The sequence below is a fragment of the Gossypium arboreum genome, chromosome 12 (assembly GCF_025698485.1).
Source record: "Gossypium arboreum isolate Shixiya-1 chromosome 12, ASM2569848v2, whole genome shotgun sequence".
Lineage (NCBI taxonomy): Eukaryota > Viridiplantae > Streptophyta > Magnoliopsida > Malvales > Malvaceae > Gossypium > Gossypium arboreum.
Window position 1 is genome coordinate 107,683,576 of NC_069081.1, and position 26,512 is coordinate 107,710,087.

The window sequence follows — 26,512 nt, forward strand, 5'->3', positions numbered from 1 at the left end:
ACTTCATGTAAAATGGGAGGTTTATCATGCAAATCCTCCTATTTTGCACTCCTATTTATTTGGCCACTTCAATTTAGCCTATAGCATTTTCAAACATTTTCACATAGGTCCTATTTCATAATTTCACTCACAAATGACAAAATCAAAGCATGAAATTTTGTCAACATTCACGAAATTCGAAAATTGGGGCGTTACAACTCTACCCTCCTTAAAGAAATTTCGTCCTCGAAATTTACCTAATCCAAACAGATGAGGGTATTGTTGTTGCATCGCTCTTCGGCTCCCAAACTCGAAGTTTCCTTCCTTAACTTGTTGAAAACGAGCGACCAAAGACTCATCGTTCAACTATTTTTCCTTAATCTGATCCACCCAGGTTGGCCTCACTTGCAACTCAGCTAATAGACTTCCATCATCATACAGACTTAGACGAGCAAACATTGCTCTCAGATCAGATACAGCTCTACGACTTAGAGCATCGGCTACCACATTAGCCTTGCTTAGGTGATACTTGATCGAACAGTCATAATCCTTAAGCAACTCAATCCATCTCCTTTGCCTAAGGTTCAACTCCTTCTGAGTCAACAAATACTTAAGACTCTTATGGTCAGTGTATATAATACACATTTCTCAGTACAAGTAATGTCTCCAAATCTTAAGTGCAAATATCATCGCGCCAACTCTAAATCATGAGTCAAATAGTTTCCCTCATGAGGTTTAAGCTATCGTGATGCATATGCAACCACCTTACCCTCTTGCATTAACACGCAGCCCAAACCCACGTGTGATGCGTCACTGTACACAGTAAAATTATTCCCAAACTCCGGCTGAATCAAAACAGGTGTTTTAGTCAGAACTTTCTTCAACTTCTCAAAAGCTTCCTACTGCTTCTCAGTCTATACAAACGGTACTCCTTTTCTTATGAGTTTTGTCAGAGGTGCTGCCATCACAGAAAAACCTTCTACAAACCTTCTGTAGTATCCTGCCAGTCCTAGGAAACTCCATATTTCCGACACCGTCCTAGGCGGCTTCCACTCCAAAATCGCTTCAATTTTCCGAGGGTTTACCTTAATCCCCTCAGCAGAGACCACATGTCCTAAGAAGGTTACCTCCCTCAACCAAAGTTCAGACTTGCTAAACTTCACAAAGAGTTCCTTCTCCCTTAACACTTGTAGCACTATACGGAGATGCTCATCATGTTTCGCTTCAGTTTCAGAATATACCAGGATATCGTCAATAAAGACGACTACGAATTGATCTAAAAATGGTTGGAACACGCGATTCATCAGATCCATAAATGCTGCAAGAGCGTTCGTCAGTCCAAATGGCATAACCAGAAACTCGTAATGACCATACCGAGTCACGAATGCTGTCTTATGGATATCCACTTCCTTTACCCTTAACTGATGGTATCCAGATCGAAGGTCAATCTTGGAAAATACTGAAGCTCCTCTAAGTTGGTCAAATAAATCATCAACCCTTGGCAGTGGATACTTATTTTTAATCGTCAGTTTGTTCAACTGGCGATAATCAATGCACATCCGCATTGTACCATCCTTCTTCTTCACGAATAGCACCGGTGCTCCCCATGGAGACACACTTGGCCTAATGAAGTCCCTGTCCAACAACTCTTGAATTTGATCCTTTAACTCCACTAACTCCTTTGGTGCCATCCTATACGGTGCGATGGACACAGGCGCCGTTCCAGGCAACAAATCTATTCCAAACTCAACTTCTCGGTTCGGAGGCAATCCTGGAAGCTCCTCCGGAAAAACATCTTGGAACTCCTTTACGGTCCTAACCTTATCCACTGTCAGTCCATCCTCTTCCGACTGACTCACAAATGCCAAATAGGCCTCACAACCTTTTCGAATCCACTTTTCGGCTCTTAATGCCGACACCACATTGGACAAATAATCCTTTCGCTCACCTATCACCATAACCTCCTCATCCTTTGTGGTCCTTAACACCATTCGTTTAGCAGCACAATCCAGGGTCGCTTTATGCTTAACAAGCCAGTCCATTCCTAAAATGAGATCAAACTCTCCAAACGGTAACTCCATCAGATCTCCAGGGAAAATCCTACCTTGAGTTTCTAAGGGTACATCCCTATACAGTTTATCTACCCTAACCGAAAGTGACTCAAATAACTTAGTACAGATACGCCACTCACAATCTCCTCGGAAGCGGTCAAGTTGTCCATAATCCGCTTCGTGGCCTCCAACCAATATTCGCCACATTCGGGCTATACCAGACACACCCTAAAGATCTCCGCTCCGTTGGCTTGAGTCGCTCGAAATCGATTCTCGAATTTCGTTGCCGAACTTATCCGGCAACCCTTTTCGAGCACGAAGCATTGCTCGTGACAGACATCATCCTCGACCGCAGATCATGAGACTCTACCTCATTGCCGGTGGTACGGTGCATCCACCGCCGGCATATGTCTCAAGACGAAGATCTCGCTCGAGCACTTCCTCGGCTCCATCCACGGCCTCTTGTACTCATATCGTATTATCTTGATTACGAATTTTTATGCATCAATTAATATTCCAGTGTTTGTTACAGATGTTTTATGAATCAGACAGTAGTTCAGAGTTTGTTTTCACAGAATTGAAGTCTAGCTACAGTTTCAGTCTCTTATCAGATTTTCCTATGATTTTAGTATCATCCTATCTAGAGTGTCCTAGTAGGGTTTCAGTACAGACAGATAATTCAGGAAAATATTCAGAAAAATTCAGAATATTACAGACTTGAGCCGGGGATTCGGAATGCCACCTTCTAAAGATCTAAATTTTGAAAATCAAGTTTTTCGCATTCTTTATAAAATTTTCGCTTTCAAAAATCTTTGTTTTGTAAACCCATTCCACACCGAGTTGTTGTAATGGCTCGATACCACTAAATGTAGCATCCCAAACCCGCCCGAAGTTCGGCGGATCCGCATGCCACATCAAACGTAAAAAAAATTCCATTCTAAGTCCCGAAAATCGTACTTGATGTTCAAAAGATTAATTCATTAAGGGTTAAAGTGAATGGAAGTCATGCACCGTAGGAAATCGGAAAAGAGGTGGTGAGTCCATCGGATCGCTATACCAAGCTCCTTCGGATCCAATCCTAGACATGCATACCGCCATTGCCACACCTTAACGTCATGGATATTTCTAGGAAACCGATTTGATTAAGTCATTTTTAGGAAAAGTGATTAATTTTGGAAAATACTTTCATTGGGAAGCTTTGCTTGTTGTCGTGTTATTTTGAAATCAACTGTTGTTTTTGAAAATGCGCCTAAAGCTATCCAATTTCAACAGTTAAAATAAGTATTACCTATCTTAATAATACATATTAAAAACCATCAAAATAAATAAGCACCTTATTACATTTAAAAGCCCAAAACCTCAAACGTAATTAAAAGGATGTCCAGTTCACCGAAGAAAATCAAACTTTCGAGCGGGTGGCCACTCCGAATTCCCTCACACTCCAAGCCCACTATGGTTGGGGATTTCTGCGTGGATGAAAATAAAAGGGTGAGTTTGGGAAACTCAGTGTAAAGAAAAACCCATTCAAAGCCCAAGTCACTCAAGCCCATTGGGCCTAAGCCCATTCAGTAATAATGGTCTTGGGCGAGCCCTTTTCAGACATAATAAACGGGCCTTAGCCCTTATTCAGATAATGATGGCCCATAGGCCCATTTCAAAATACATGCAACATCAAGAAACATATGCAAGCCCATTTGGGTAATAGTGGTATGGGCGAGCCCTTTTCAGATTACGATAAACCGGGCCTTAGCCCTTATACAGATAACAAGATGGCCCATAGGCCCATTTCAAAATACATGCAACATCAATAACATATGCAAGCCCATTTGGGAGACTACTCAACCCACCAACCACTACACTCCACCCTACCACCATACACTCCATGTGGGAATAGCTCAACCCACCCAAATTTCAACACTCCACAGCTTGCAGCCTTGCTGCTCAGCTATCGAGAATTGAGGCAAAGCCTCCAAGACGTGGACAAGCCACTTTCAATACTTCCTCCGTCAATATTCCAGTCCATGCATCGATAATAACAACATGGCATGCAGAAATAACAACAATCAAACATGCATTTAGGTCAATTTAAACCTGGGGTATTTGGTAATTTATCTCCTAGGGTAAACTGTAAATTTTCCACTTTTAAAGGTATTTCAGTAATTTATCTATTTTAGGGTTTTTCATGCATATTCCTACTTTTCACGTACTAACAGAATCACGTACCGAGGGTTCTTACCGAATTGGGCCCGTTGACCCATCATTCCAATTTTGGCCCATTAAGCCCAAAAATATCGAGGGCATAGAAATCATGCACTTTGCAGTCCAAACATTGCAACTTACCAAAAACATTAATCGATTTACCTCACGAGCATTCGCACACTCGCAAATCTACAAAATACCAGTTTTCGGCATTTCGGCATTTCGGCTTTTGCCGATCTAGACTAAGAAAGAGGGTGTTAGTTACACACCTGTTTGCGACGATATGCTGACGAGATCCACACACGAACCGCCTACAATTGGATTACTAACACGTTAATCTAACTATTCAAATACAAACTACGTATTAACCCCTTACAATATTCGGCCAACCACACCTACAGATCATAGTAAGCTTATAAGAAATCAATAAGCAACTCATTAACAAATTTTTGTCAATGTTTACCACATAATCATAATTTCACTGCAAGCTGTCTTTCTGAGCAACAGTCACTAAATCATTTATAACTGGAGCTACGAAACTCCAAATCAAGTGCCGTTAATTTTCCCTGAAAATAGACTCATATATCTTTTATCCATAAAATTTTCAGAATTTTTGGTATGGCCAATCAATACCAGATTTTTCTTAAAGTTTCCCATGTTTCACTGTTTGACTAATCTGACCACTCTTCATTACGAATCAAATTTCTCATTGTACAGAATTTAAAATATGTTCTCGTTTATTCCATTTGAAACTAGACTCATTAAGCTTTAATTACATAATTTATTCAGCTTCTAATTCATCTCCCACAATTTAAGGTGATTTTCCAAATCACGTTACTGCTGCTGTCCCAAGCAGATTTATTACCAAATCACTCTTTCACACCTAACTTGCATGCTTGTTATTTAAACGTGTATATCACCAATCAATCATCACATATCTATGATTTTACTTAAGTATAATCTCCATTTCATCATTTTAAAGCACAACATGTTAGCTGATTTTTCCCTTTAACATCTAAGGCACATGCATGCTCATTTGTTTGGCTCAACTTCACATATCTTCCATTTTTCATCAAAAGAACATGAAACAACAACCATTTCCTTCATTTTAATTCATGACCAAATGCTCACAACACAACTAAAAATCAAAATATACTTCAAGAGTTAAGGTAGAATCAAGAAGAACTCATGAACCTCAAAATAGAAGCAAGGTACCAAGAACTTACCTTCAATTTTCCTCCTCCTAATGACCAAATACTCAAGAGCTTTCTCCTCTCTTTTCTCTTCTCTAACTTTCAGCTATGATGAACAAAGATGGACAAAACTTTGTTCTTTTCACCCCTTTTTCTTTTAATAAAACTTCATATTTCATCCATTTAATTCTTTAATACAAAAGACATGAAATTCTTATCATGAAACATTTACCTAACCCATTATCATGGAACATTTACCTAACCCATTATCATGGAACATTTACCTAACCTATTATCATGAAACATTTACCTAACCTATTATCATGAAACATTTACCTAACCCATTATCATGGAACATTTACCTAACCTATTATCAATTTGTATCAATTTGTACCATAAATTATGGATATCAAGTGTACATTTTGTCTACAACAACATGATGGTTGGCCACTTCATGTAAAATGGGAGGTTTATCATGCAAATCCTCCTATTTTGCACTCCTATTTATTTGGCCACTTCAATTTAGCCTATAGCATTTTCAAACATTTTCACATAGGTCCTATTTCATAATTTCACTCACAAATGACAAAATCAAAGCATGAAATTTTGTCAACATTCACAGAATTCCCGAAAATTGGGGCGTTACAGTGTACACCTAGTGGAGCCTCTTCGACGATTAATCCGGGTTATTGTAGCACCCCAAACCCGGCCCAGACGTTATGGCCGGATCCGGCATGCCACATCAAAAACGTAAAAAAAAAAATTCCATTCTAAGTCCAGAAAATCGTACTTGATGTTCAAAAGATTAATTCATTAAAGGTTAAAGTGAATGGAAGCTGTGCACCAGGTACGAAACTGGAAAAGAGGAGGTGAGTCCATCGGACTGCTTTACCAAACTCCCTTCGGATCCAATCCTAGACATGCAAACCGCCATTGCCATACCTTAACGTCATGTATATTACTAGGAAACCAATTTGATTAAGTTCTTTTTAGGAAAAATGATTAATTTTGGAAAATGTCTTCATTGCGGAAGCTTTGCTTGTTTTCGTGTTATTTTGAAATCAATTACTGTTTTTGAAAACGCGCCCTAAAGCTATCCAATTTCAACAGTTAAATATAAATATTACCTATCTTAGTAACACATATTAAAACCATCAAAAATAATTAAGCGGCCTCATTACATTTAAAAACCCAAAACCTCAAACGTAAATAAAAGGATATCCAGTTCACCAGAAGAAAATCAAACTTTTAGAATGGGTGGCCACTCCGAATTCCCTCACAGCTCCAAGCCCACTATGGTTGGGGATTTCCTGCGTGGATGAAAATAAAAGGGGTGAGTTTGGAGAAACTCAGTGTGTAAGGAAAACCCATTCAAGCCCAAGTCACTCAAGCCTATTGGGCCTAAGCCCATTCAGTAATAAGTGGTAATCGCCTGAGCCCTTTTCAGATTATAATAAACGGGCCTTAGCCCTTATTCAGATGACAGTATGGCCCATAGGCCCATTTCAAAATACATGCAACATCAATAAACATATACAAGCCCATTTGGGGAACAGTGGTACTGGGCCAGAGCCCTTTTCAGATTACAATAAACTGGGCCTTAGCCCCTTATTCAGATAAAAGTATGGCCCATAGGCCTATTTCAAAATACATGCAACATCAGTAAACATATGCAAGCCCATTTGGGGAGACTACTCAACCCACCAACCACTACACTCCACCCGCACCAGCCATACACTCCATGTGGGAATAGCTCAACCCATCCAACCCAACACTCCACGATTCTGACCTTTGCTGCTCGCTTATCAAAGAATTGAGGCAAAGCCTCCAAGACATGGCCAAGCCACTTTCAAGATTCCTCCGTCAATATCCCAGTCCCATGCATCGATAATAACAACATGGCATGCAGTAAATAACAACAATCAAACATGCATTTAGGTCAATTTAACCATAGGGGTATTTCGGTAATTTATCTACTAGGGGTAAAACTGTAAATTTTCCACTTTTAAAGGTATTTTAGTAATTTATCTATTTTAGAGTTTTTCATGCATATTCCTACTTTTCACGTACTAACAGAATCACGTACCGAGGGTTCTTACTGAATTGGGCCCTTTGGCCCATCATTCCAATTTTGGCCCATTAAGCCCAAAAATATCGAGGGCATAGAAATCATGCACTTTGCAGTCCAAATTTTGCAGTTTACCAAAAACATTAATCGATTTACCTCACGAGCATTCGCACACTCGCAAATCTACAAAATACCGGTTTTCGGCATTTTGGCTTTTCGACTTTTGCCGATCTAGACTAAGTAAGAGGGTGTTAGTTACACACTTGTTTGCGACGATATGCTGACGAGATCCACACACGAACCGCCTACAATTGGATTACTAACACGTTAATCTAACTATTCAAATACAAACTACGTATTAACCCCTTACAATATTCGGCCAACCACACTTACAGATCATAGTAAGCTTATAAGAAATCAATAAGCAACTCATTAACAATTTTTTTTTCAATGTTTACCACATAATCAAAATTTCACTGTAAGCTGTCTTCCTGAGCAATAGTCACTAAATCATTTATAACTAGAGCTACGGAACTCCAAATCAAGTGCCGTTAATTTTCCCTAAAAATAGACTCATATATCTTTTATCCATAAAATTTTCAGAATTTTTGGTTTGGCCAATCAATACCAGATTTTTCTTAAAGTTTCCCATGTTTCACTGTTTGACTAATCTGACCACTCTTCATTACGAATCAAATTTATCATTGTACAGAATTCAAAATATGTTCCCGTTTATTCCATTTGAAACTAGACTCATTAAGCTTTAATTACATAATTTATGCAGCTTCTAATTCATCTTCCACAATTTATGGTGATTTTCCAAAGTCACGTTACTGCTGCTGTCCCAAGCAGATTTATTACCAAATCACTCTTTCATACACCTATCTTGCATGCATGTTATTTAAACATGTATATCACCAATCAATCATCACATATCTATGATTTTACTTAAGTATAATCTCCATTTCATCATTTTAAAGCACAACATGTTAGCTGATTTTTCCCTTTAACATCTAAGGCACATGCATGCTCATTTGTTTGGCTCAACTTCACCTATCTTCCATTTTTCATCAAACGAACATGAAACAACAACCATTTCCTTCATTTTAATTCATGACTAAATGCTCACAACACAACTAAAAACCAAAATATGCTTCAAGAGTTAAGGTAGAATCAAGAAGAACCCATGAACATCAAGATAGAAGCCAACTACCATGAACTTACCTTCAATTTTCTTCCCCAAGTGACCTAACACTCAAGAGCTTTCTCCTCTCCTTTCTCTTCTCTAACTTTCAGCTATGATGAACAAAGATGGACAAAACTTTGTTCTTTTCACCCCTTTTTCTTTTAATAAAACTTCATATTTCATCCATTTAATTCTTTAATACAAAAGACATGAAATTCTTATCATGAAACATTTACCTAACCTATTATCATGAAACATTTACCTAACCCATTATCATGGAACATTTACCTAACCTATTATCAATTTGTATCAATTTGTACCATAAATTATGGATATCAAGTGCACATTTTGTCTTCAACAACATGATGGCTGGCCACTTCATGTAAAATGGGAGGTTTGTCATGCAAATCCTCCTATTTTGCACTCCTATTTATTTGGCCACTTCAATTTAGCCTATAGCATTTTCAAACATTTTCATATAGGTTCTATTTCATAATTTCACCCATTTTTTCTTATGGAACAAAAATTAACTAAAATTGTCGGGTTCTGCCCACTAACATAATTAAACCTATGCCAACATTCACAGGATTCCCGAAAATTGGGGCGTTACAGTTATCCTTATAGTGGTTACCGTCAGTATATTAGAGAAGATGACATGGAAGGTATGATGCGGGATGCATTTAATATGCGGAGTGAAGGTTTCCAATCATTTCCACTAAACTATGTTGTATCCGATGATTATAATATCGGTGGGAATACTTTTATGGAAACGAGAAGAAGTGTACCGGATGAACAATCGAATGAAGAAGCGGAAAAGTTCTACACGTTACTTGGTGAAATGAATGAAGAACTTTATGAAGGATCAAAATTTTTGAAAATGTCATTCTATATTCTCCTTTTTCACTTAAAATGTTTGGGAGGGTGGACCGGAAACTCTTTGACAATGCTGTTAAAGCTTTTGAGAGAAATGTTCCCGTTTGCAAAAATCCCTCAATCATGTAAAGACATGAAGAAAGTGATAAAAGATTTGAGCCTTGGGTACAACAAAATTCATAGTTGCCCAAATGATTGCATGTTGTATTGGGGTGATCGGAGAAATCAACAGTCTTGTCATGTTTGCGGTAAATCTCGTTGGATGAATAGAGATGCAGAAGATGTTAATGAGGATGAATATGGGCCACAGTCAATAAGGAAGCCGAACAAGATTTTGCGTTATTTCCCGCTAATCCCAAGGCTTCAAAGGCTATTCATGTCGTCAAAGACAGCCGAGTTTATGACGTGGCATCATGATCAACGAATGGATGATGGATTATTAAGGCATCCTACAGATTCTTTAGCATGGAAATCATTTGACAATAAATTTCCAAGCTTTGTAAGTGATCCTCGGAGTGTAAGGCTCGGGTTAGCATCTGACGGATTTAATCCTTTTAAAATCATGAGCACCTCGTACAGTACTTGGCCTGTGGTCCTTGTTCCTTATAATTTGCCTCCATGGCTCTGCATGAAGTAATCTTCTTTGATATTATCTATGATTATCCCCGGAGAGAAAGGCCCCGGAAATGATATTGACATATATCTACAGCCACTTATTGAAGAGTTAAAACAATTATGGGCGGGTGTTGAGACGTATGATGTATTGAGAAATGAGAACTTTTACCTACGTGCTGCTTTGCTGTGGACAATTAATGATTTCCCGACATATGCGAATTTATCTGGTTGGAGTACCAGAGGACGTTATGCTTGTCCTTGTTGTGCTGCTCAAACGTGTAACACTCCTTACCCGAGACTGTTGCCAGAATCGAGCACGAGGCATTACTAAACTTAATCTATCCCTTAAATAGGTTTAAATTGTTTATTTAAGCTTTTTGGAATGTGCTGCCATTCTGCGTCATAGTCGCCTAAAAATTCATATCTTGAGTTTCGAAACTTGAAATTAAGATCCGAAAATTTTTCCTGAAACTAGACTCATATATCTATCTACTAATTTTTTTCATAGATTTTTTTGACTTGGCCAATTAGTACAGTTTATTAGTTAAATTTCCCCTATTTCAAAACTCGACTGCACTAATCTCTTGTTACTACGAACCATGTTTCTTCCTGTAAAAAATTCATATCACTAAGCCGTTTGTTTCTCTTAAAACTAGACTCAACAAGGATTATAACCATATAAAGTATACCTTCTAATCAGTTTTTTACAATTTATGGTGAATTTCCAAAGTTGAAACAGGGGGTCCAGAAATCGCTCTGACCCTATTTCACTAAAACTTAGATATATCATGAAATATAATACCTTTACCTATTTTTCTTATTCCATAAGAAAATAGACATAATAAGCTTTAATTTCATATATTATTCATCTTCAAACTATGTTTCTACAATTTTTAGTGATTTTTCAAAGTTACGTCATTACTGTTACTTAAATCTGTTTTTAGGTTACTTTCACATTTTTTTATAATTTTCATGTGATAATCACCATTCAATCATACATATTAATAAACATGCATATCATTTTTCCCTTCTATGACAACATCAAATTCACACACTAACATGTACTTATGACTATTAGGTATTTTTACCGATTAAGCCTTTTTACTCGTTTTCACTTAAAACCAAGTAGCACAAGTTGTCTAACATAATTTAAAACCTCATATTCCATCATAAAACATCAAAATACACAAATTTTACCTATGGCTATTTTTCCAAATTTGATTCCTAACTTAAATTATTGCTAGCATAAGCTTTATCGAGCTACCAGGACTTCAAAAACGTAAAGATCATTAAAAACGGGGCTTGGAATCACTTACTATGAAGCTTGAAAGTTGGAAAAAACCCCAGCTATGGAGAGAGGTAAGGTTCGGCTGGTAACTTGAAGAAGATGATACAATTTTATCATCTTTTACCTTTTATTAATGTTAATAACCAAATGACCAAAATGCCCTCCTTACTAAACTTTCAAAAATTCCTTCCATGTCCTAATTTTGTCCATGAACTTAAAATTGGTCAAATTACCATTTAAGATCTCCTAATTAATATTCCAAAATAATTTCATACTAAAAACTTCTAGAATGCAAGTTTTGCAAATTATTCGATTTAGTCCCTAACCTCAACTTAAGCACTTTATGCATAGAATTTTATTACGAAATTTTCGCACAATCATGTAATCATACCATGAACCTCAAAATAATAATAAAATAAATTTTTCTCTACCCCGAATTTGTGGTTTCGCAACCACTATTCCGTTTAGGCCCTATTTTGGAATGTTACAAAACGTGTTCACAGTGGTTATATAGTCACCACAGGAAAATAGGGCTTTAGCGGCGTTTTATCAAAAAACACCGCAAAAATAGTAAAACACATAGCAATAGCGGCGTTTTACCAAAAACGCCACTAAAAACAGAGCAATAGTCGGGTTTTACTAAAAAACGCCGCGAAAAACAGAGCATTAGCGGCGCTTTTGGAAAAACGCCGCTAAAAACCAGAGCATTAGCGGCGCTTTTGGTAAAACGCCGCTGAAAGTCATATAACCCCTAAACCCCCAAAAAATCATAAACACTAATCTATAACCCCTAAAACAATAATTATTAAAATTTATGGTTATACAATATATTAAATATTTTCTTTTATAATCGTAAAAGAGATAGTATTGAATTTAAAATATCGAATTAATTATCATTATAGTTTATGGTTTATGGTTTATGGTTTAAGATATATGGTTTAAGGTTTAAAGTTTATGAGTTAACTATGGTTTAAGATATATGGTTTAGGGTTTAAGGTTTAGGAGTTAACTAGTGTTTGAAGGTTTATGATGAATTATGGGTTTAGGGATTATGATTTAAGGTTTAGGGGTTAGGGTTGGAGTTTAAGGTGCAAGGGTTTGGGGTTAAGGGTTAAGGGTTTAGAATTTAGTGTTTATGGGATAGGGGTTAAAAGGTTTAAGGTTTAGATTAATTAGTATTTTTAATTTATATATTAAATGATTTCTTATATAATTGTAAAAGAGATAATCTTAATTTGAATATATTAAACTTATGATTATAGTTTAAATTATTTAAGAGATAATAGATATACTTTATATATATATTAAATGGTTTAAGATTTAATCTAAAAATATTTTGATATATTAAAATAATTCAATTCAAATTAATTTCTCTACACTTAATTTGATTAGTTTTAGTCCCTATATTTTTCAAATCGATCAAATTTATCTTTTGTACTTTTCAAAATTTAAAATTTTAGTCATGATCACTCAAATGATAGCAATTATATATGTTTGGTTAAATTCTGCTATTAGTCTTGATATTGTGCATAAAGTTGTAGGTTGAGTTCATGTTATCCAATTAGATCATTCTTGGTCCCTATACTTTTCAACTTTTGAAATTTTAATTTTGACACAAATGACAACCATTAAATCCAGAATCGGCTTTTTGTGAATAATATGTTTGTTACATTAAATTTTGGAAATAGCAAAACTTAATGAATTTAATAGCTACCATTTAATTAATACTATAATTTCAAAATTTCAAAATTACAATGACTAAAAATAACAAAATTAAAGTAAAATGACTAAATCCACAATTTACATATAATTCAATGACTAATAGAAAAATAATAATAATTAAAAATATTTAACTTGTTTATATTTAAAAATTAATAAATATCAAATGAAAATAACATGTATATATTTATAAAAAAATTAAAACAATATATTAAGTTTACGTAAATTTACGTTAAGTATTTATAAATTTAATTGGAAATTTAACTTAAACGGGTTCGTTTTCCATTTACATTTTTCGCCAAAACCCTAGCATTTGCCTCAACACATTTTTATCGCCTCACACTCTCTGTTTTCACTTAGTTTTTGATTCTTCACTTTCATTATTTCAAACTCTCGCAGTGATGAGACCTGCAAGAGGTAAGTAACCAACGTCTCTTACGTTTCCTATCATTTTTAGTTACAGACTCTCGTTATGGCATTCCTAATGGTTTAATCATGTTTCAGGCCGTGATGGTGGTGGGTTTAGGGGCAGAGGTAATGGTGGAAGAGGGAGAGGAAGAGGAGGTGGTGGAAGAGGTGGTGATAGGGGTGGTAATGCCATGAAATCCCGCGACGGTGGCTGTTGTCTGAGCAAAGAACGCAGGAGATACTTTGTATCATTCAACCTTCTTTGGTTTTTGAACAAAATCGACAAAATATTATTGCTTACTTTCAGAGGCTAATCAAAGGTTACTATGGGAATGAGGTAAACTTAATTTTCCTTCAAATTTTTAGCCCTGGGTTGTAAAATGGTCTCATTTCTGTGTGTTGGTGTTCCTTGTATAACTGGACAAATTCTAGAAATTGTTTGCTTTGTCAAATGCCTTTTTAGGAGTGAAGACTTTTATGTGAACGTTACACCTAGGGAAATTCAATTCCAAAGTTTTCCACATTGAAGCATAATAAACTAGCCTCTGAAATCGGTGCCTTCATAAAAGATTGCTCTGTCAAATGCCCTTGTAGGAACATCTTTTGGTTTCAATGCTTAATGTTTCTCGTCAAGCTTTTTTTTTATCTATGTTTTGTTTCTTGCTAGGTATGTGTTGTACCCATTTAATGTTTAGCAGGAATAGAGATACCAATGGCTGTGAAACCATGTTATGAGTAAATTTTGCTGGGTTTTCATATGCAGGAGCACTGAGCATTTATATACTCTGCTTGTGAGCATGGATATCAAAGTAATTTACTTGATACTTTAAAAGGCAGAGAGTATCTGACAAATATTTCTTGTCTCATACAGTTGTAGCCTGAAAGCAACCAAAAATGAAACCGAAAATCACAGTGATCTTTTAGAAGCATAATAAACTAAGACTTATTTTGTTCAGTCTTTTGAATAAGATTTCACTAGCTTCTTAATGCTAAACAAGTTTTTGTAGCATACGGCATCATATGGCATGAAAGTGACGAGAAACTCTCTTTGTTACCTAAGAAAGCTGCAACTACATCTCACTAAAACTTGTTCTCTTGTCTTCTAATGTTTTTTTTTTTTTACTGAAGTTTCCAGTAAAAAAGAAAAAGAAAATTCAGAAAACTGCTTTTTTTTTTTATAATCTGACTTGCTGACTATAGCAGCATACAATTATTGCTCACACGATTTTAGATTTTTAAATATAAGTATTTTATCAGTAAAACAAATTTTTATTATTTACATGCTATTAATATTCTTCATGTTATACCAGAAAAATGCCTTGTTAGTTGAAGACAATAAATTGGTTATATTATCATGATTTTAACATTCTTGTTTTAATCATATAGTTTATATTAATTTTAGGTATTATTTTGATTAACTTTAGTTTGTTTTATGACTTTTAAATATTATTTGATAAAATTCTAAAATATTTTTCATAAATATTTCCAAAAAAAAAGAAAAGTTTTTCAATTAAACCCTCTTTTGTATCTAAGAAAGTTGCAACAACAACTAATTAATATTTATTTTCTTTTAATGCTTCTTGTTCCTGAATTTTCCAGGAAAAAGGAAGAAAAATCATTAAACTGTTATATTTTTTAAAAAATATCTGACTTGCTGACTGCAGCAGTAATATAATTATTGCTAACACAATATCAGAAAATTTGTGATACCTTGTAATTCAATTAAAGATATAGTTAACTTCCACTTTGTTACTTTGCATCTTTCTTGAATTTGGCACTTATCATTTTTCTTTTCTGTCCCATGGCTGTTTAGTTGCTGCCAAGTTAGAAAGATGCCTAGAGGTATGAGAAATTTAAGAATGAGATATGTAGGATTGCTCGTCATAGGTTAGCAAGTTAACGTAAGAGATGACCCCATGCCTTGGATCTAAAACTTATGTAGTATATTCCATTTATGAGCTTGATATGGTTTCATGTGTATGAACTAGATAATCGCAGCTGTCATCAAGTACATCTAAAGGATTGTGTTTTTCATCTGATTTATTTCTTTCCTTAACTTCGCTTTTATTGGACATAGCATCGAAACTGCATCCTAATGCTAATCGATTAAGGTAGCACCCTTTATAACTTTCTGTCACGTGTAAAAATTTAAAAGACGTTCCTGTAATGTAGATAACGGAAATTAGGGTAGCAAATGACTAGGCGCTTAACTGATATTGAATAAAACCACATAAGTCATATGCTGTTGGACACTTGGCAACAACTTCTATTTGTGCTATTATACTGATATTAAATTTTCAGCTGCATCTTTGTCGTTGTTCCCGTGCAGTTAAATGGTATTTATTGCATATTAGTATATGTACGTAAGCAGTAAATATACCTTAAAATCATCTTGAGCTCATTTCGGTTATTTTGGAATTTGATTTCAGGTTAAAATAGTGAAATGCACTGTGAATGACATACCGGTGGACATCTCTTTCAATCAAACGGCTGGTCTATCTGCACTTTGCTTTCTGGAGAAGGTATCACCTAATCCTATCCAACATTGATATGTTTAGAATCCGTTTCCATTCCAAACATTATGGATGTGGTAATCATAATTCATATAATTCACTTGATGCAAAAGATGATTCAAAAGTATAATTCTAAATGGTACATTATTTCATTTTCTGGCATTAAATTCTAAATGGGCATATAATTCACTTGATGCAAAAGATGATTTAAAAGTATAATTCTAAGGAGCTTAAATACTGTAAATTCTGCATGTAATGAGGTATATCATTAATGTTGTTGATGACGGCAGTGTTTATTCATATAATTCACTTGATGCAAAAGATGATTCAAAAGTATAATTCTAAATGGTACATTGTTTCATTTTCTGGCATTAAATTCTAAATGGGCATATAATTCACTTGATGCAAAAGATGATTCAAAAGTATAATTCTAAGGAGCTTAAATACTGTAAATTCTGCATGTAATAAGGTATATCATTAATGTTGTTGATGCATGTAAATTCTGCATGTAAATACTGTAAATTCTGCATGTAAATGGGCATATAATTCACTTGATGCAAAAGATGATTCAAAAGTATAATTCTAAATGGTACATTGTTCCATTTTCTGGCATTAAATTCTAAATGGGCATATATTTCTGCTAATGTATTGAGTATATTAAGTTGTGCAATTTGATGTTATATGTGGCGTTAATATTGACTTGTTAATTGCATATTTTATTATTAATTTGATGTTATATGTGTCATTCATTAACTTTTTTTTTCTTTTTTCTCAGGTTTGAGTTTTTGGTGGATGCATAGTCCAGGATTAGCTGAATTCATGCATAGTGACGACTTGTTTAAGCTAACTGCTTATCTTAAAGTGTGCATTCTATCATTATTTTGTTCTATTTGTATTTTGTTAGATTTCTGGTGTAGTATGATAAGTGCGGTATTTTGTTTGGCGGGATGTATTTATATCATAGATTATTATTCTTTTCAATATTTTGATAATGAATTTTAATTTTTTTTATATTTTTCAGGACTTACAATATTTTATAATATTTTTTTTTTTAATTTTTATGACCTTTAGCGGCGCCATCTATAGCGGCGTTTTTTGCAGCGCTTGCAAAAACGCCGCGAATAGTTTTAGTGGCGCTTAAAAGCGCCGCTAAAGGCCTAAAAAAACGCCGCTAAAAGTCAATTTTGCTGTAGTGAATGGGAAGAAGTTCTGCTATATGGGGCATCGTCGGTGGTTAGATGAAAATCATAGCTATAGATTTCAGAGGGCTTTATTTGATCATCAAGAGTTGAAAAAGCTCTGAAGCGATCATTGGATCTGAAATCTTATTCATGTTAAAAGATATGGATTTCAGTTACAGGAAGCTGAATCAACCATCTAACAGGCAAACAAATAAACGATTGAGGGATGAATCTGATGATGAATCTGACGAGGAGGATGACCCTAATAAGGCGGACTTGTAGAAGAAAAGAAGTATTTTTTTTTAGTTACCTTATTGGGAGCATCACATATTACGCCACAATATTGATGTGATGCATATTGAGAAGAATGTCTGCGAGAACATCATCTAGACAATTTTGAACGTCGATGGTAAATCAAAGATAATCTTCAGAGTCGACTTGATTTAGTTCACATGGGAATTAGGCGTGATCTTCATCTCCAAGTACGTCCTATTGGTTGCCGCATACAATTTTTGTAATGTCAAAGGAAGAGAAAGAAATGTTCTGCACGGTGTTGAAGGATATAAAGGTTTCGAATGCGTATGCATCAAATATATCTCAATGTGTAAGTCTTAAAGATCGAAGACTATATTCATTAAAATCACATGACCATCACATCTTGATGCAAGATCTACTTCCAGTTGTTTTACGGTGTTGTATGTCAAAGAAGGTAACGTCCTGTATAATTGAACTGTCTAATATAATGAAAGCAATTTGTGGCAAAGTTCTGAATGTTGAAGAACTTGAAAAAGTACTAGATCGAGCCGCTTTGACATTATGCAATTTGGAGAAGATCTTTCCACCTTCCTTCTTCACTATTATGGTGCACATTGTCATTCATCTCCCTCGTGAAGCAATAATTGGTGGGCCTGTTTTCTATCGTTGGATGTATCCAATTGAAAGGTGCTAATTTATTTCAAAGGCATTCACCTTTATACCTATAGTTACCAGTTTTGATAATGTTGTATATGGTGTTTAGGTTCCTAAGCAAATTGAAGTCTTATTGCCGTAACAAGCGTTATCCAGAAGGATCAATTATAGGTTATTCGCAAAATCTTTTCATGAATGGTTAAGTCAAACGGTATGCAACTCAACATTTTATTGACAAATAATAATATTTTCTCATAACATTTACAATTACTCAATTTACTTTTGATTCAATTGGTTTGGAGTGCCAATGTCGTTAATGACGAAGTTAAATGGCTTTCCAAAGGTCCGAATCGAGTAGTAAAAAGATATAGTGGCTTCATCATGAATGGATTCAGATTTCATACCAAATATTGCGAGAGATTGAGGAGAACTCAAAATTGTGGAGTAGTTGTTAATTCATTAATTACAAGTTACGCTAGTGCTAGGGACAGTAATCCTGTCGAGGGAAATGTGGCGTATTACGGACTTCTAACCGACATTATTGAGTTGGATTACTATGGAAAATGGAAAGTTATCTTATTTCGATGTGATTGGGTGATGCTAATCTTGCTCATGAATTAAAATGATCAGTTTGGTTTTACAATGGTGAATTTCTCTCAATTAATTCACACCGAGAACATTTGATAGACGAGTCAGTATGTATTTTCTTCTCAAGTTAAACAAGTTTTTTACTTGAAAGATCCAATTGATGAGGGTTGGTATGTTGTACTCCGAAACACCCCTAGAGACTTGTTTGACATGGGGAATGGAAGTAGAGAGGACATCGTTGAAAGATCAGAAACTTTGCCTTTTCCAAAACAAAACTTAAATGAAAATATCCCTAGTACTAGTACACAATTTCAATGGGTTCGTCAGGATGTGGACGAAGATATTTACGATTTATGATGTAGTGAGATTTTATGATATTTCTTTATATGTAATGTTTTAATTTTAACATTGGTCATGTTATATAATTTAACTATTTTATATTTACTATTGTTGTTATTTCTTACTAAAATTTTAACTATTTTATATGTTGTAGGAAAAATGCCTAGAAGAAGATTAAGAGATCTTAGTATTGTAAAGAATACTACAAATTTAGAAGAAGTACTGAACAGCAGATAGTTGTTGGATCTTCAAGCGTCTTTAAACGCTTGACGAGTCTGTGGAATTTCAAAGTAATGTTAAGTTTATTTTACAAATTGTATTAAATTTTATTCTTGATTTATTTTAAATTTCAATATAGTAATAATATATTATTTTTCAAATGAAAATGGTGGGACGCTTAGAGAGGTTGAGGACGACGCTCCTATGATTTATATAACTTAAATTCTATCGGCGTGTCCAAGTAACTAGAAATGACCATGGTCACTGTTGGACAAGAAGCTCTACTTTTAGCAGGCTATTTGGGCATTATAGCACGAAATGCCAATATGTTGCCCATCAACTACGAATCATGGCATAACATGCCTGATAGCAATAAAAATCAAGCTCTCTCTAATACTAAGGTAACAAAACGTTAATGTAATTTATAATACTTTGGTTTAAGTTTCATTTATATTTAATTCCTAAACTTGTGTTTTTTAGGAGAGGTTTGCTTTAGAGGTCTCTGATTCCTATATCAAGAAGGCATTGGGAAAAAAATGGAGAGACCATAAAAGCAGTTTGAAAAAAGAATATTTTAAAAAACCCATAAGCCTCGAAGAAAAATTGCAAAATGTCCCACCGGGAATGTTGAGGTACCAATGGGAAGATGCGGTTCGATTTTGGAATTCGAAGAAAGGAGAGGTATTATGTACTTGCAAACTCTTATAAATTCTTCGGTTTATAGTATTTACTATATACGTAATAATAATTTCATTATGTAGGACCGTGAGCGAGTTGGAACAAGCAGCAGGCAAAAACAAAAATTTACGCACACGGCAGGGTTGAGAAGTTTTGCTTGAGTAGCTCAGGCCGCAGAACTATGGATTTATTAATTCTATCAAGTATTAATGACTTTTTACTATTAAATAATATTTTTACTACTATATTGTAGGAAGCCTCTTCTGGTCAAAAAGTTGGGCGCCTTCAGCTTTTTGACATTACGCATGAAAAAAGATGGAACTCAGATGACATCCGAGGTCAGAAATTATGGTATATTTACTTAATAAAATTTGATTCATTATAAATATTTATAATATTTAATTATAATGTTTTAATTCGTCTTTTTTATTAGTTTAATTTTAAATAATTTTATGTTGTATTCCTTTTTATTGTATATTTCGTTTCTAACTCTTTGACTGATTTGTTAGGAGAAACTAAAAGATAAGAAGGCAGAGTATGAAGCGACTGCTTCGACTGATAGTTCTGTTAATTTTGAGGATATTGATAACAGAATTATTAACACTACAGGAAAACAGACTTTTAGCGGCGTTTTTTTTTTGCCTTTAGCGGCGTTTATAAGCGCCACTAATACTTTTAGCGGCGCTTTCCCAAGCGCCGCAAAAAACGTCGCTATATACACCGCCGCAAAATTAGTGGCGTTTTTTAGAAAAAAGGCCACTAAAGACCAGGACCTTTAGCGGCGCCTTTTTAAAAAACGCCGCTAAAGACCAGGACCTTTCGCGACGCTTTTCCCACAAACGCCGCTAAAGATCATGACTTTTAGCGCGCTCTTCCTAAAAACGCCGCTAAAAATATGACCTTTTAAAATTTATTTTATTTTAATTAAATAATATTTATTTCTATGTTAAAATATTATATTATGTTTAATTTTTGAAATTTGAAATCTAAACTATATACTTTAAGGATAAATAAAAAATATTAATTAAATGAAATTTTCAATTAAAATTTAAATTTCAAAACTAAATATAAAAATTAATGAATTTAAATTTAATACATAAACATTGATTTAATATGTAATTTAATACATAAAAAATAACACACACAAACACATAAAGTATTACAATTTCTAAAACAAAATTTATCCTCATGAGAAAAGAATGCCAATTCATCATCACCTCTCATTAATCAAAGGAAAAAGATCAAAAAAAAAAGAAGAAACAATATACAACAGAAGGCTGGTTCAAGCTTATATGAAGCCAAAGTATTGCAATGCCTGCATATAACTTAGAGAAGTCCTTTGATGCTTTCAATTCAACCGCCAGAGAATCCAAAACACCGGAACAGAAAGCCAAAGTATGCACCTGTAAGCCAGAGTCAGGCCAATAAGGAAATCACTTGTACGACCCTCAAAGCCACATATGTCAAAGCACATTATCTGATCTCTTTGAATTATGATATGGAAAAATAAATTTTTAATAATGCCACCATAATGCAAGAATTAGAATTTCAATTATTTTCACTTCAGAAAGCACCAAAAGAGTTGAACAACCTGCCTAAATGCTCTAATAGAGTTGAACAATTTCAATTATTTTCAAATGTGGCGGCTAGCAATAATAAATAAAATCAACTAATAGAGCTAAAACATCATTTGGCTAAGAATGCTCTAAATGAAACTCCAAATCAGGCACTTACATAACACTTGCAATAAAAGTCTTAAGCTATACATTAAATAAATTATGCTTATTTACCAAAGCATAATCCATAAATGAACCTAGCTTCCATGTTAGTATGTTATTTTCTCCATCAAATTAAAATTTCAGGCTGAGAGGAGTTTGTTTAAAACAGTATAATGAGTCTGTTGTCCTATCTCAATATGTAGATACTTCTAAGAAATTACTTAAATATCTAATTCAGATCTATATCCACGCACTCAAAATTGTTCTTTTCTTTTTCAGTTGAATATTTCTTTACAAAAATGCCCAACTGTACAACTGCTTCATATTCAAATCTTGAATCTAATTGCAATTGAAATCTTAGAATTTTAAACTATAGAGTTAATGCATGGTAGAATTAAAGCTAACTGTTCACAGTTGCGGGAACTATAAAATGTGAACATTATTTCAATATTCCTTCTTCTTTCTAGTAAATTTTAATAACATTCACATCTGTTACCTAGACCTAAGTTTTATTAAGCGAAGCTGAAACTTAACTTATGCTGACCATGTAATGAGAGAATGTAAAATTATTATTACAGAATATGAAGGAAGAGCAAATCACCTTAAAAAGCCAATGGGGACTCTCTACAGAAAACTCCATAAAAAGAGCAAGTATAGCAGCAGGAGCAACAGATGCCCAGAAACATATGCGCCACCTGCACACATTATCAAGTTATGAAATATGTTATTACTTTAAGAGTCAGCAAAGCACAATCCCGAGTTGTTAAAATATGTTCTTCTGATGACATTTTTTTGAAAAAGGCCTTTTTCATGTTGACCAGTTATAAGATTAAAATATCAAGCAGTCCTTGTACTTAGTCAAAAGTACAATTTAATCCACTATATTACAGAATTGAGTCCTTCAATCTTTTGCATGTTTGACATTGGAGAAATAAGTAAAATTGATAGCAATGTTAACGGGAAACCATCTAAAAGCTAGCATAGACCCCCGAAATCTGACAAAAATATTGATCTCAAGATGGAACTGAAGTAGCAACATTTTTTCAATTAAGAACATACATATTGTCGGATTTCAACTCATGTACAACTCATGTACTATGTAAGATTTGAGAAGAAAAGTCCACATCAGCATTTAAATAATTTTACATCAATATTGTTATCAATTTTACTTGTTTGCGCCTATATCAAATGTTTAAAGATTAAATTACTCGGTTCTATAATACAAGGATTAAATTGCATTTTAGCTATAATATAGGGACGCCAAGATACTCTAACCCCAGTTACAGTATGCAAAGTAAAAGCAAAGTATAAAAGTACAAGAAAATTCAGCATATCATACCCACTCATAAGAACCTTCTTGAGAGCTGTCCAGAATTTTGACCCCATTTGCCTCGGATTTAAGGGTGCTTCTACTTTTCAAAAGTTCCCTAACCTAAATACATATTTAAATTGCACTAGCTTGAGGAAATGGTAAAGTAAATGCTGTGGCCATAACAAACATGTATCCGAAAATAAAATTACTGATTGCAAATTTTATCAAATGCCTTGCCTCCTAATGCCCTCAGACCAGCAGTTGCCTACACAGATAGCCCCATTGTTCAGCAAATTAAAAGGCTTAGAATGCATTACTAAGATTTCCGTGAAGGATCGGTGAAGGATTCGGTGAAGGATTCGGTCAATTTCGAGTTCAGTTATTTTAGGTATGCATCATTTTAAATTACTTTCGAATTGTTTTTGGGTTTGGATTGGTTTTAAGTTCAAGTTAACTTGGTCGAATTGTTTTTATGTTCGAATTGGTTTTAAGTTCAAGTCAACTTGGGTATGGGTTGAATGGGCTTGGGTTAGCTTTTCTATGGTCAAATTGTGTTGGGTAGGATTGAAATGTCTAATTGCAATGAATAGAGTTTTTTTTTTTTTTTAGGGATTTGCCATTAAAATCAAACCTGGAATATGGGACAGAGGAAAACACTTGGTGCCTCATTTGAGTCTTCACTGTTTACGTTCTCATTGCTTACCACTTCAAATCCCCCTCTAGCCCTCAGTTCATCAGCTTTCTTTTTCAGCTCATGTAGTTCTTCCATTACTGTTGCAATCTGCAAATCTGGGTTCGCCCCTCGGCACACCGACATGCATTTCATAGATATTTTTGCAAGTTCTACTGCCAAGTCCGAAGGCCATTTCCCTGCTTTCTCATCCAAGACCTTAATGAGTGCTGCCTGGTCCTCCACTGTCGCATCTTCGATCAGGTCCGCCCAATTCCTCCCAGTTAACATATGCATCAATAAAACCCCAAAAGCTCGAATATCCAATCTTATATCATAGTGATCATGGTGCTGTCTCAAGCCAAAGCTGCTAATCTTTGCAACTAGGTCACGGTCTAGGAGAATGTTGGATGTGGTTAGATGACCGTGAACTATGGGCCTTGGCTTTGCCGAGTGCAAGTAGCTCAAGCCCGAGCAAACCTCGCAAGCTATTCTGATCCGATCATACCAACAAAGGACTCGGTTTCTATTTATTTTCCTACAGCTCCTTTGGGGGGTAAATAAAATGTCTCTCAAGCTACCATTGTGCATGTGTTCATAGATTATGCATGTCAGCTCCGAGCAGAATCCCATTAGAGCAACCAAATGTGGATGTCTTAAGTCATTAAGAAGCCTCACCTACAAATATTCACGTTCGACATTTATTCAGATATATGTGACTATCTGTCTGATTAGATACAACTACTTTAACTAAAACAAGTAGTCATTTCTCGTTCATACCTTAGCTTGAAAGTCTTCTTGAGACATTCCATTAACAGAATTGAGCATCTTGATCGCAACCGTTGAATGATTGATTCGTCCTCGATAAACATTCGACCAATCTCCACTCACTTTTAATCGCAAACGCTCCGAAAAATCATCAGTCGCCAATCTAATATCCTCGGCCATATACTCTCTATAACCACATCTTAACTCGTTTGATCGTGCAACCATTCTGAGTGCATCTTTCTCTCTACAAAACTCAATCCTGCGTTGAAAAACATCCTTTTGTCACCTCAATTCCTCGATTTCCATTACCATCTTAGCTCTTGTAACTGCAGCCATTTCCAACTGAGCCACAGCATTTGCTCTTGCTTGACTTGATTTCTGAAGTTTATTTGATAGTTCAACTTGATGTTCCTTAAATGAATTAAGCCTATTTTTGCTCTCTTCAACTTCTCTTTTAACTTCAAATAGTTTCTCTTTTTCAATGTCCAATACGTTCTTAATTTCTAACCATTGGGTGACCTCTTCTTTTATCTGAGTTTCGAGATCCTCAGCCTAAAAGAAAATGAATGAATTTAAGGCTCCAAGCACACACGAAACAAAATCAAAAGAGCTTGAAAAAATACCTTGGCATTGCATAAATCTATAGCCGATTTAGCTTTTGCATGTCTTTCAACATCAGCCTTAGTTTCTTTCTTCTTCAAAAGAATAGCCTCATGTGCTTCATCTATCTTACATTGCACAGCTTCCATTTTTTCTTCATCATTCTGTCAATAAGACAATGCTTTGTCCAATTACTCATCAACATAATTGTCAGAAAAGCACTGTCTTAAATGCGTGTTTAGTTCAGTTGATTCATGCAGACATTTAGCAGCTTTGGGTTGGAATTCTACCACATGCAACCATTTTCCTTATGGCATGGAAATGGAATGATGGATGCTCAATAATTATAGAATTAGGTAAAAGACAAGACATTCAAATCTAGACAAGGGACCAAACATAATTAAACATCCTGTCCCTGTCATGTGCCTCTAGAGTCAAGAAATGAACATAGATAATTGTTGGCAAAACAGGATTTAGTTAGGCATAAACAACAAAAATTTTCTACCTGCTGCAAACATTGAAAAATGGTTCTTATCTCACCATGTTAGAATTGATGCTTTCTGGTGTATCTGACTCCATTGGATTAGCTTGTAACATATCAATCTCTTCATCCAAATTCAAAGACAACAATTGCTGGAAATAGTTTTCAAGCTCTTCCACATTATTGTCCCACCGATCCTTCACCGATCCTTCATCCAAATTCAAAAAAAAACGTATATATAAAACAATAAATGGAAACACAATAAAAAGGAAAGCATTACTAAGATTTCTGACTTACCTTAAACGGAAATTCATTAGCTATTGTTGATCTTTATCCACTGCTACATTCGCCATCACTCGAAGAAAAAAAACACAAAACCCCTAACTTTAGGCTTTTCTTCGTTTCCCGCTCTTTGAAACAAAGAGATGAAAAGAAGACAGGAAAAAACACTGACTCAGGTACGAATAGTGGCAAATTTGAAAACTCTTTCCATGTTTGATGCTCTCCCGCAGAGATATTTTAGGGTTTGGGTTTTTCATTTTTTTTAAATTGAAAAAACAATTATATTTTGTTTGCTCTCCCCGGGTCTAGCCCATATTTCAAGAATATAAATACTCTTCTTGGGCTACAGTCCAATAGTGTCCAACCTATTTGGGCCTATATTCGGTTGCAATTTAAGTTTGATCCAATTATACATTACCATTGATTTAATGTGTAATTGTATACATGAATTTTAATTTGGTGCAATTTAAGTTTAATTCGTTGCCTTCTATTCAACCAATTATGGTAAGTTGTTGATACGGCAACGTAAAAAATTGACATTTGGCATGCATTTTTCATATCCTAAAACATAAAATGAAAATTACACAATACAACTATTATTAATTTCTTGATAATTTTTTCAGATTATTACCGATTTAACTAATTAATTTTGGAAAAATAATTTTAATGTAAATT

At 34.7% G+C, this 26,512-nt stretch overlaps 2 protein-coding genes and 1 long non-coding RNA gene across 8 annotated transcripts; 1 reads left to right on the top strand and 2 right to left on the bottom strand.

The window, feature by feature from the left end:
• Positions 1-4,226: 4,226 nt before the first annotated feature.
• On the bottom strand, positions 4,227-5,637 carry LOC128285344 (uncharacterized). The gene is made up of 2 exons (XR_008275848.1): positions 5,456-5,637; positions 4,227-4,540 (listed from the first exon to the last, which is right to left on the bottom strand). It is a non-coding gene; the product is annotated as an uncharacterized LOC128285344 (long non-coding RNA).
• A 7,802-nt stretch (positions 5,638-13,439) lies between these two features.
• On the top strand, positions 13,440-17,105 carry LOC108478744 (uncharacterized). Of its 2 annotated transcripts, XR_001870342.2 has the most exons (4): positions 13,440-13,588; positions 13,676-13,916; positions 16,009-16,101; positions 16,868-17,105. XR_001870342.2 is itself a non-coding variant. In XM_053022782.1 (2 exons), the coding sequence occupies exons 1-2, from the start codon at positions 13,573-13,575 to the stop codon at positions 13,891-13,893; spliced, it is 234 nt and encodes a 77-aa protein (XP_052878742.1). In that variant the 5' UTR covers positions 13,440-13,572; the 3' UTR covers positions 13,894-13,921. The 2 variants fall into 2 exon arrangements, 1 of the variants encoding a protein (XP_052878742.1); XM_053022782.1 differs by lacking the exons at positions 16,009-16,101; positions 16,868-17,105 and having other exon boundaries at positions 13,676-13,921.
• A 3,969-nt stretch (positions 17,106-21,074) lies between these two features.
• Positions 21,075-26,137, bottom strand: LOC108478859 (putative U-box domain-containing protein 50). 5 transcript variants are annotated; one of them, XM_053022779.1, is made up of 8 exons: positions 25,853-26,137; positions 25,615-25,763; positions 25,098-25,238; positions 24,487-25,026; positions 23,740-24,384; positions 23,064-23,156; positions 22,326-22,419; positions 21,075-21,409 (listed from the first exon to the last, which is right to left on the bottom strand). In XM_053022779.1, exons 4-7 carry the CDS (start codon positions 24,697-24,699, stop codon positions 22,327-22,329), a joined length of 1,044 nt encoding a protein of 347 aa, XP_052878739.1. In that variant the 5' UTR covers positions 24,700-25,026; positions 25,098-25,238; positions 25,615-25,763; positions 25,853-26,137; the 3' UTR covers positions 21,075-21,409; position 22,326. The 5 variants fall into 5 exon arrangements, 3 of the variants coding, with proteins under 3 accessions (XP_052878739.1, XP_052878737.1, XP_052878738.1); XM_053022777.1 differs by having other exon boundaries at positions 23,668-24,384; XR_008275845.1 differs by lacking the exon at positions 21,075-21,409 and adding an exon at positions 23,246-23,301 and having other exon boundaries at positions 23,668-24,384.
• Positions 26,138-26,512: the final 375 nt, after the last annotated feature.

Excerpts from the sequence above, each read along its gene's own strand:
- LOC108478859 (XM_053022777.1), bottom strand. The coding sequence starts at position 24,699 with ATGGTTGCACGATCAAACGAGTTAAGATGTGGTTATAGAGAGTATATG. Across the intron at positions 24,385-24,486 it reads AAGAAGACTTTCAAGCTAAG|GTGAGGCTTCTTAATGACTT; the intron begins GTATGAACGAGA and ends GAATATTTGTAG. Across the intron at positions 23,157-23,667 it reads TCCTCTGTCCCATATTCCAG|GTTAGGGAACTTTTGAAAAG; the intron begins GTTTGATTTTAA and ends ATATGTATTTAG.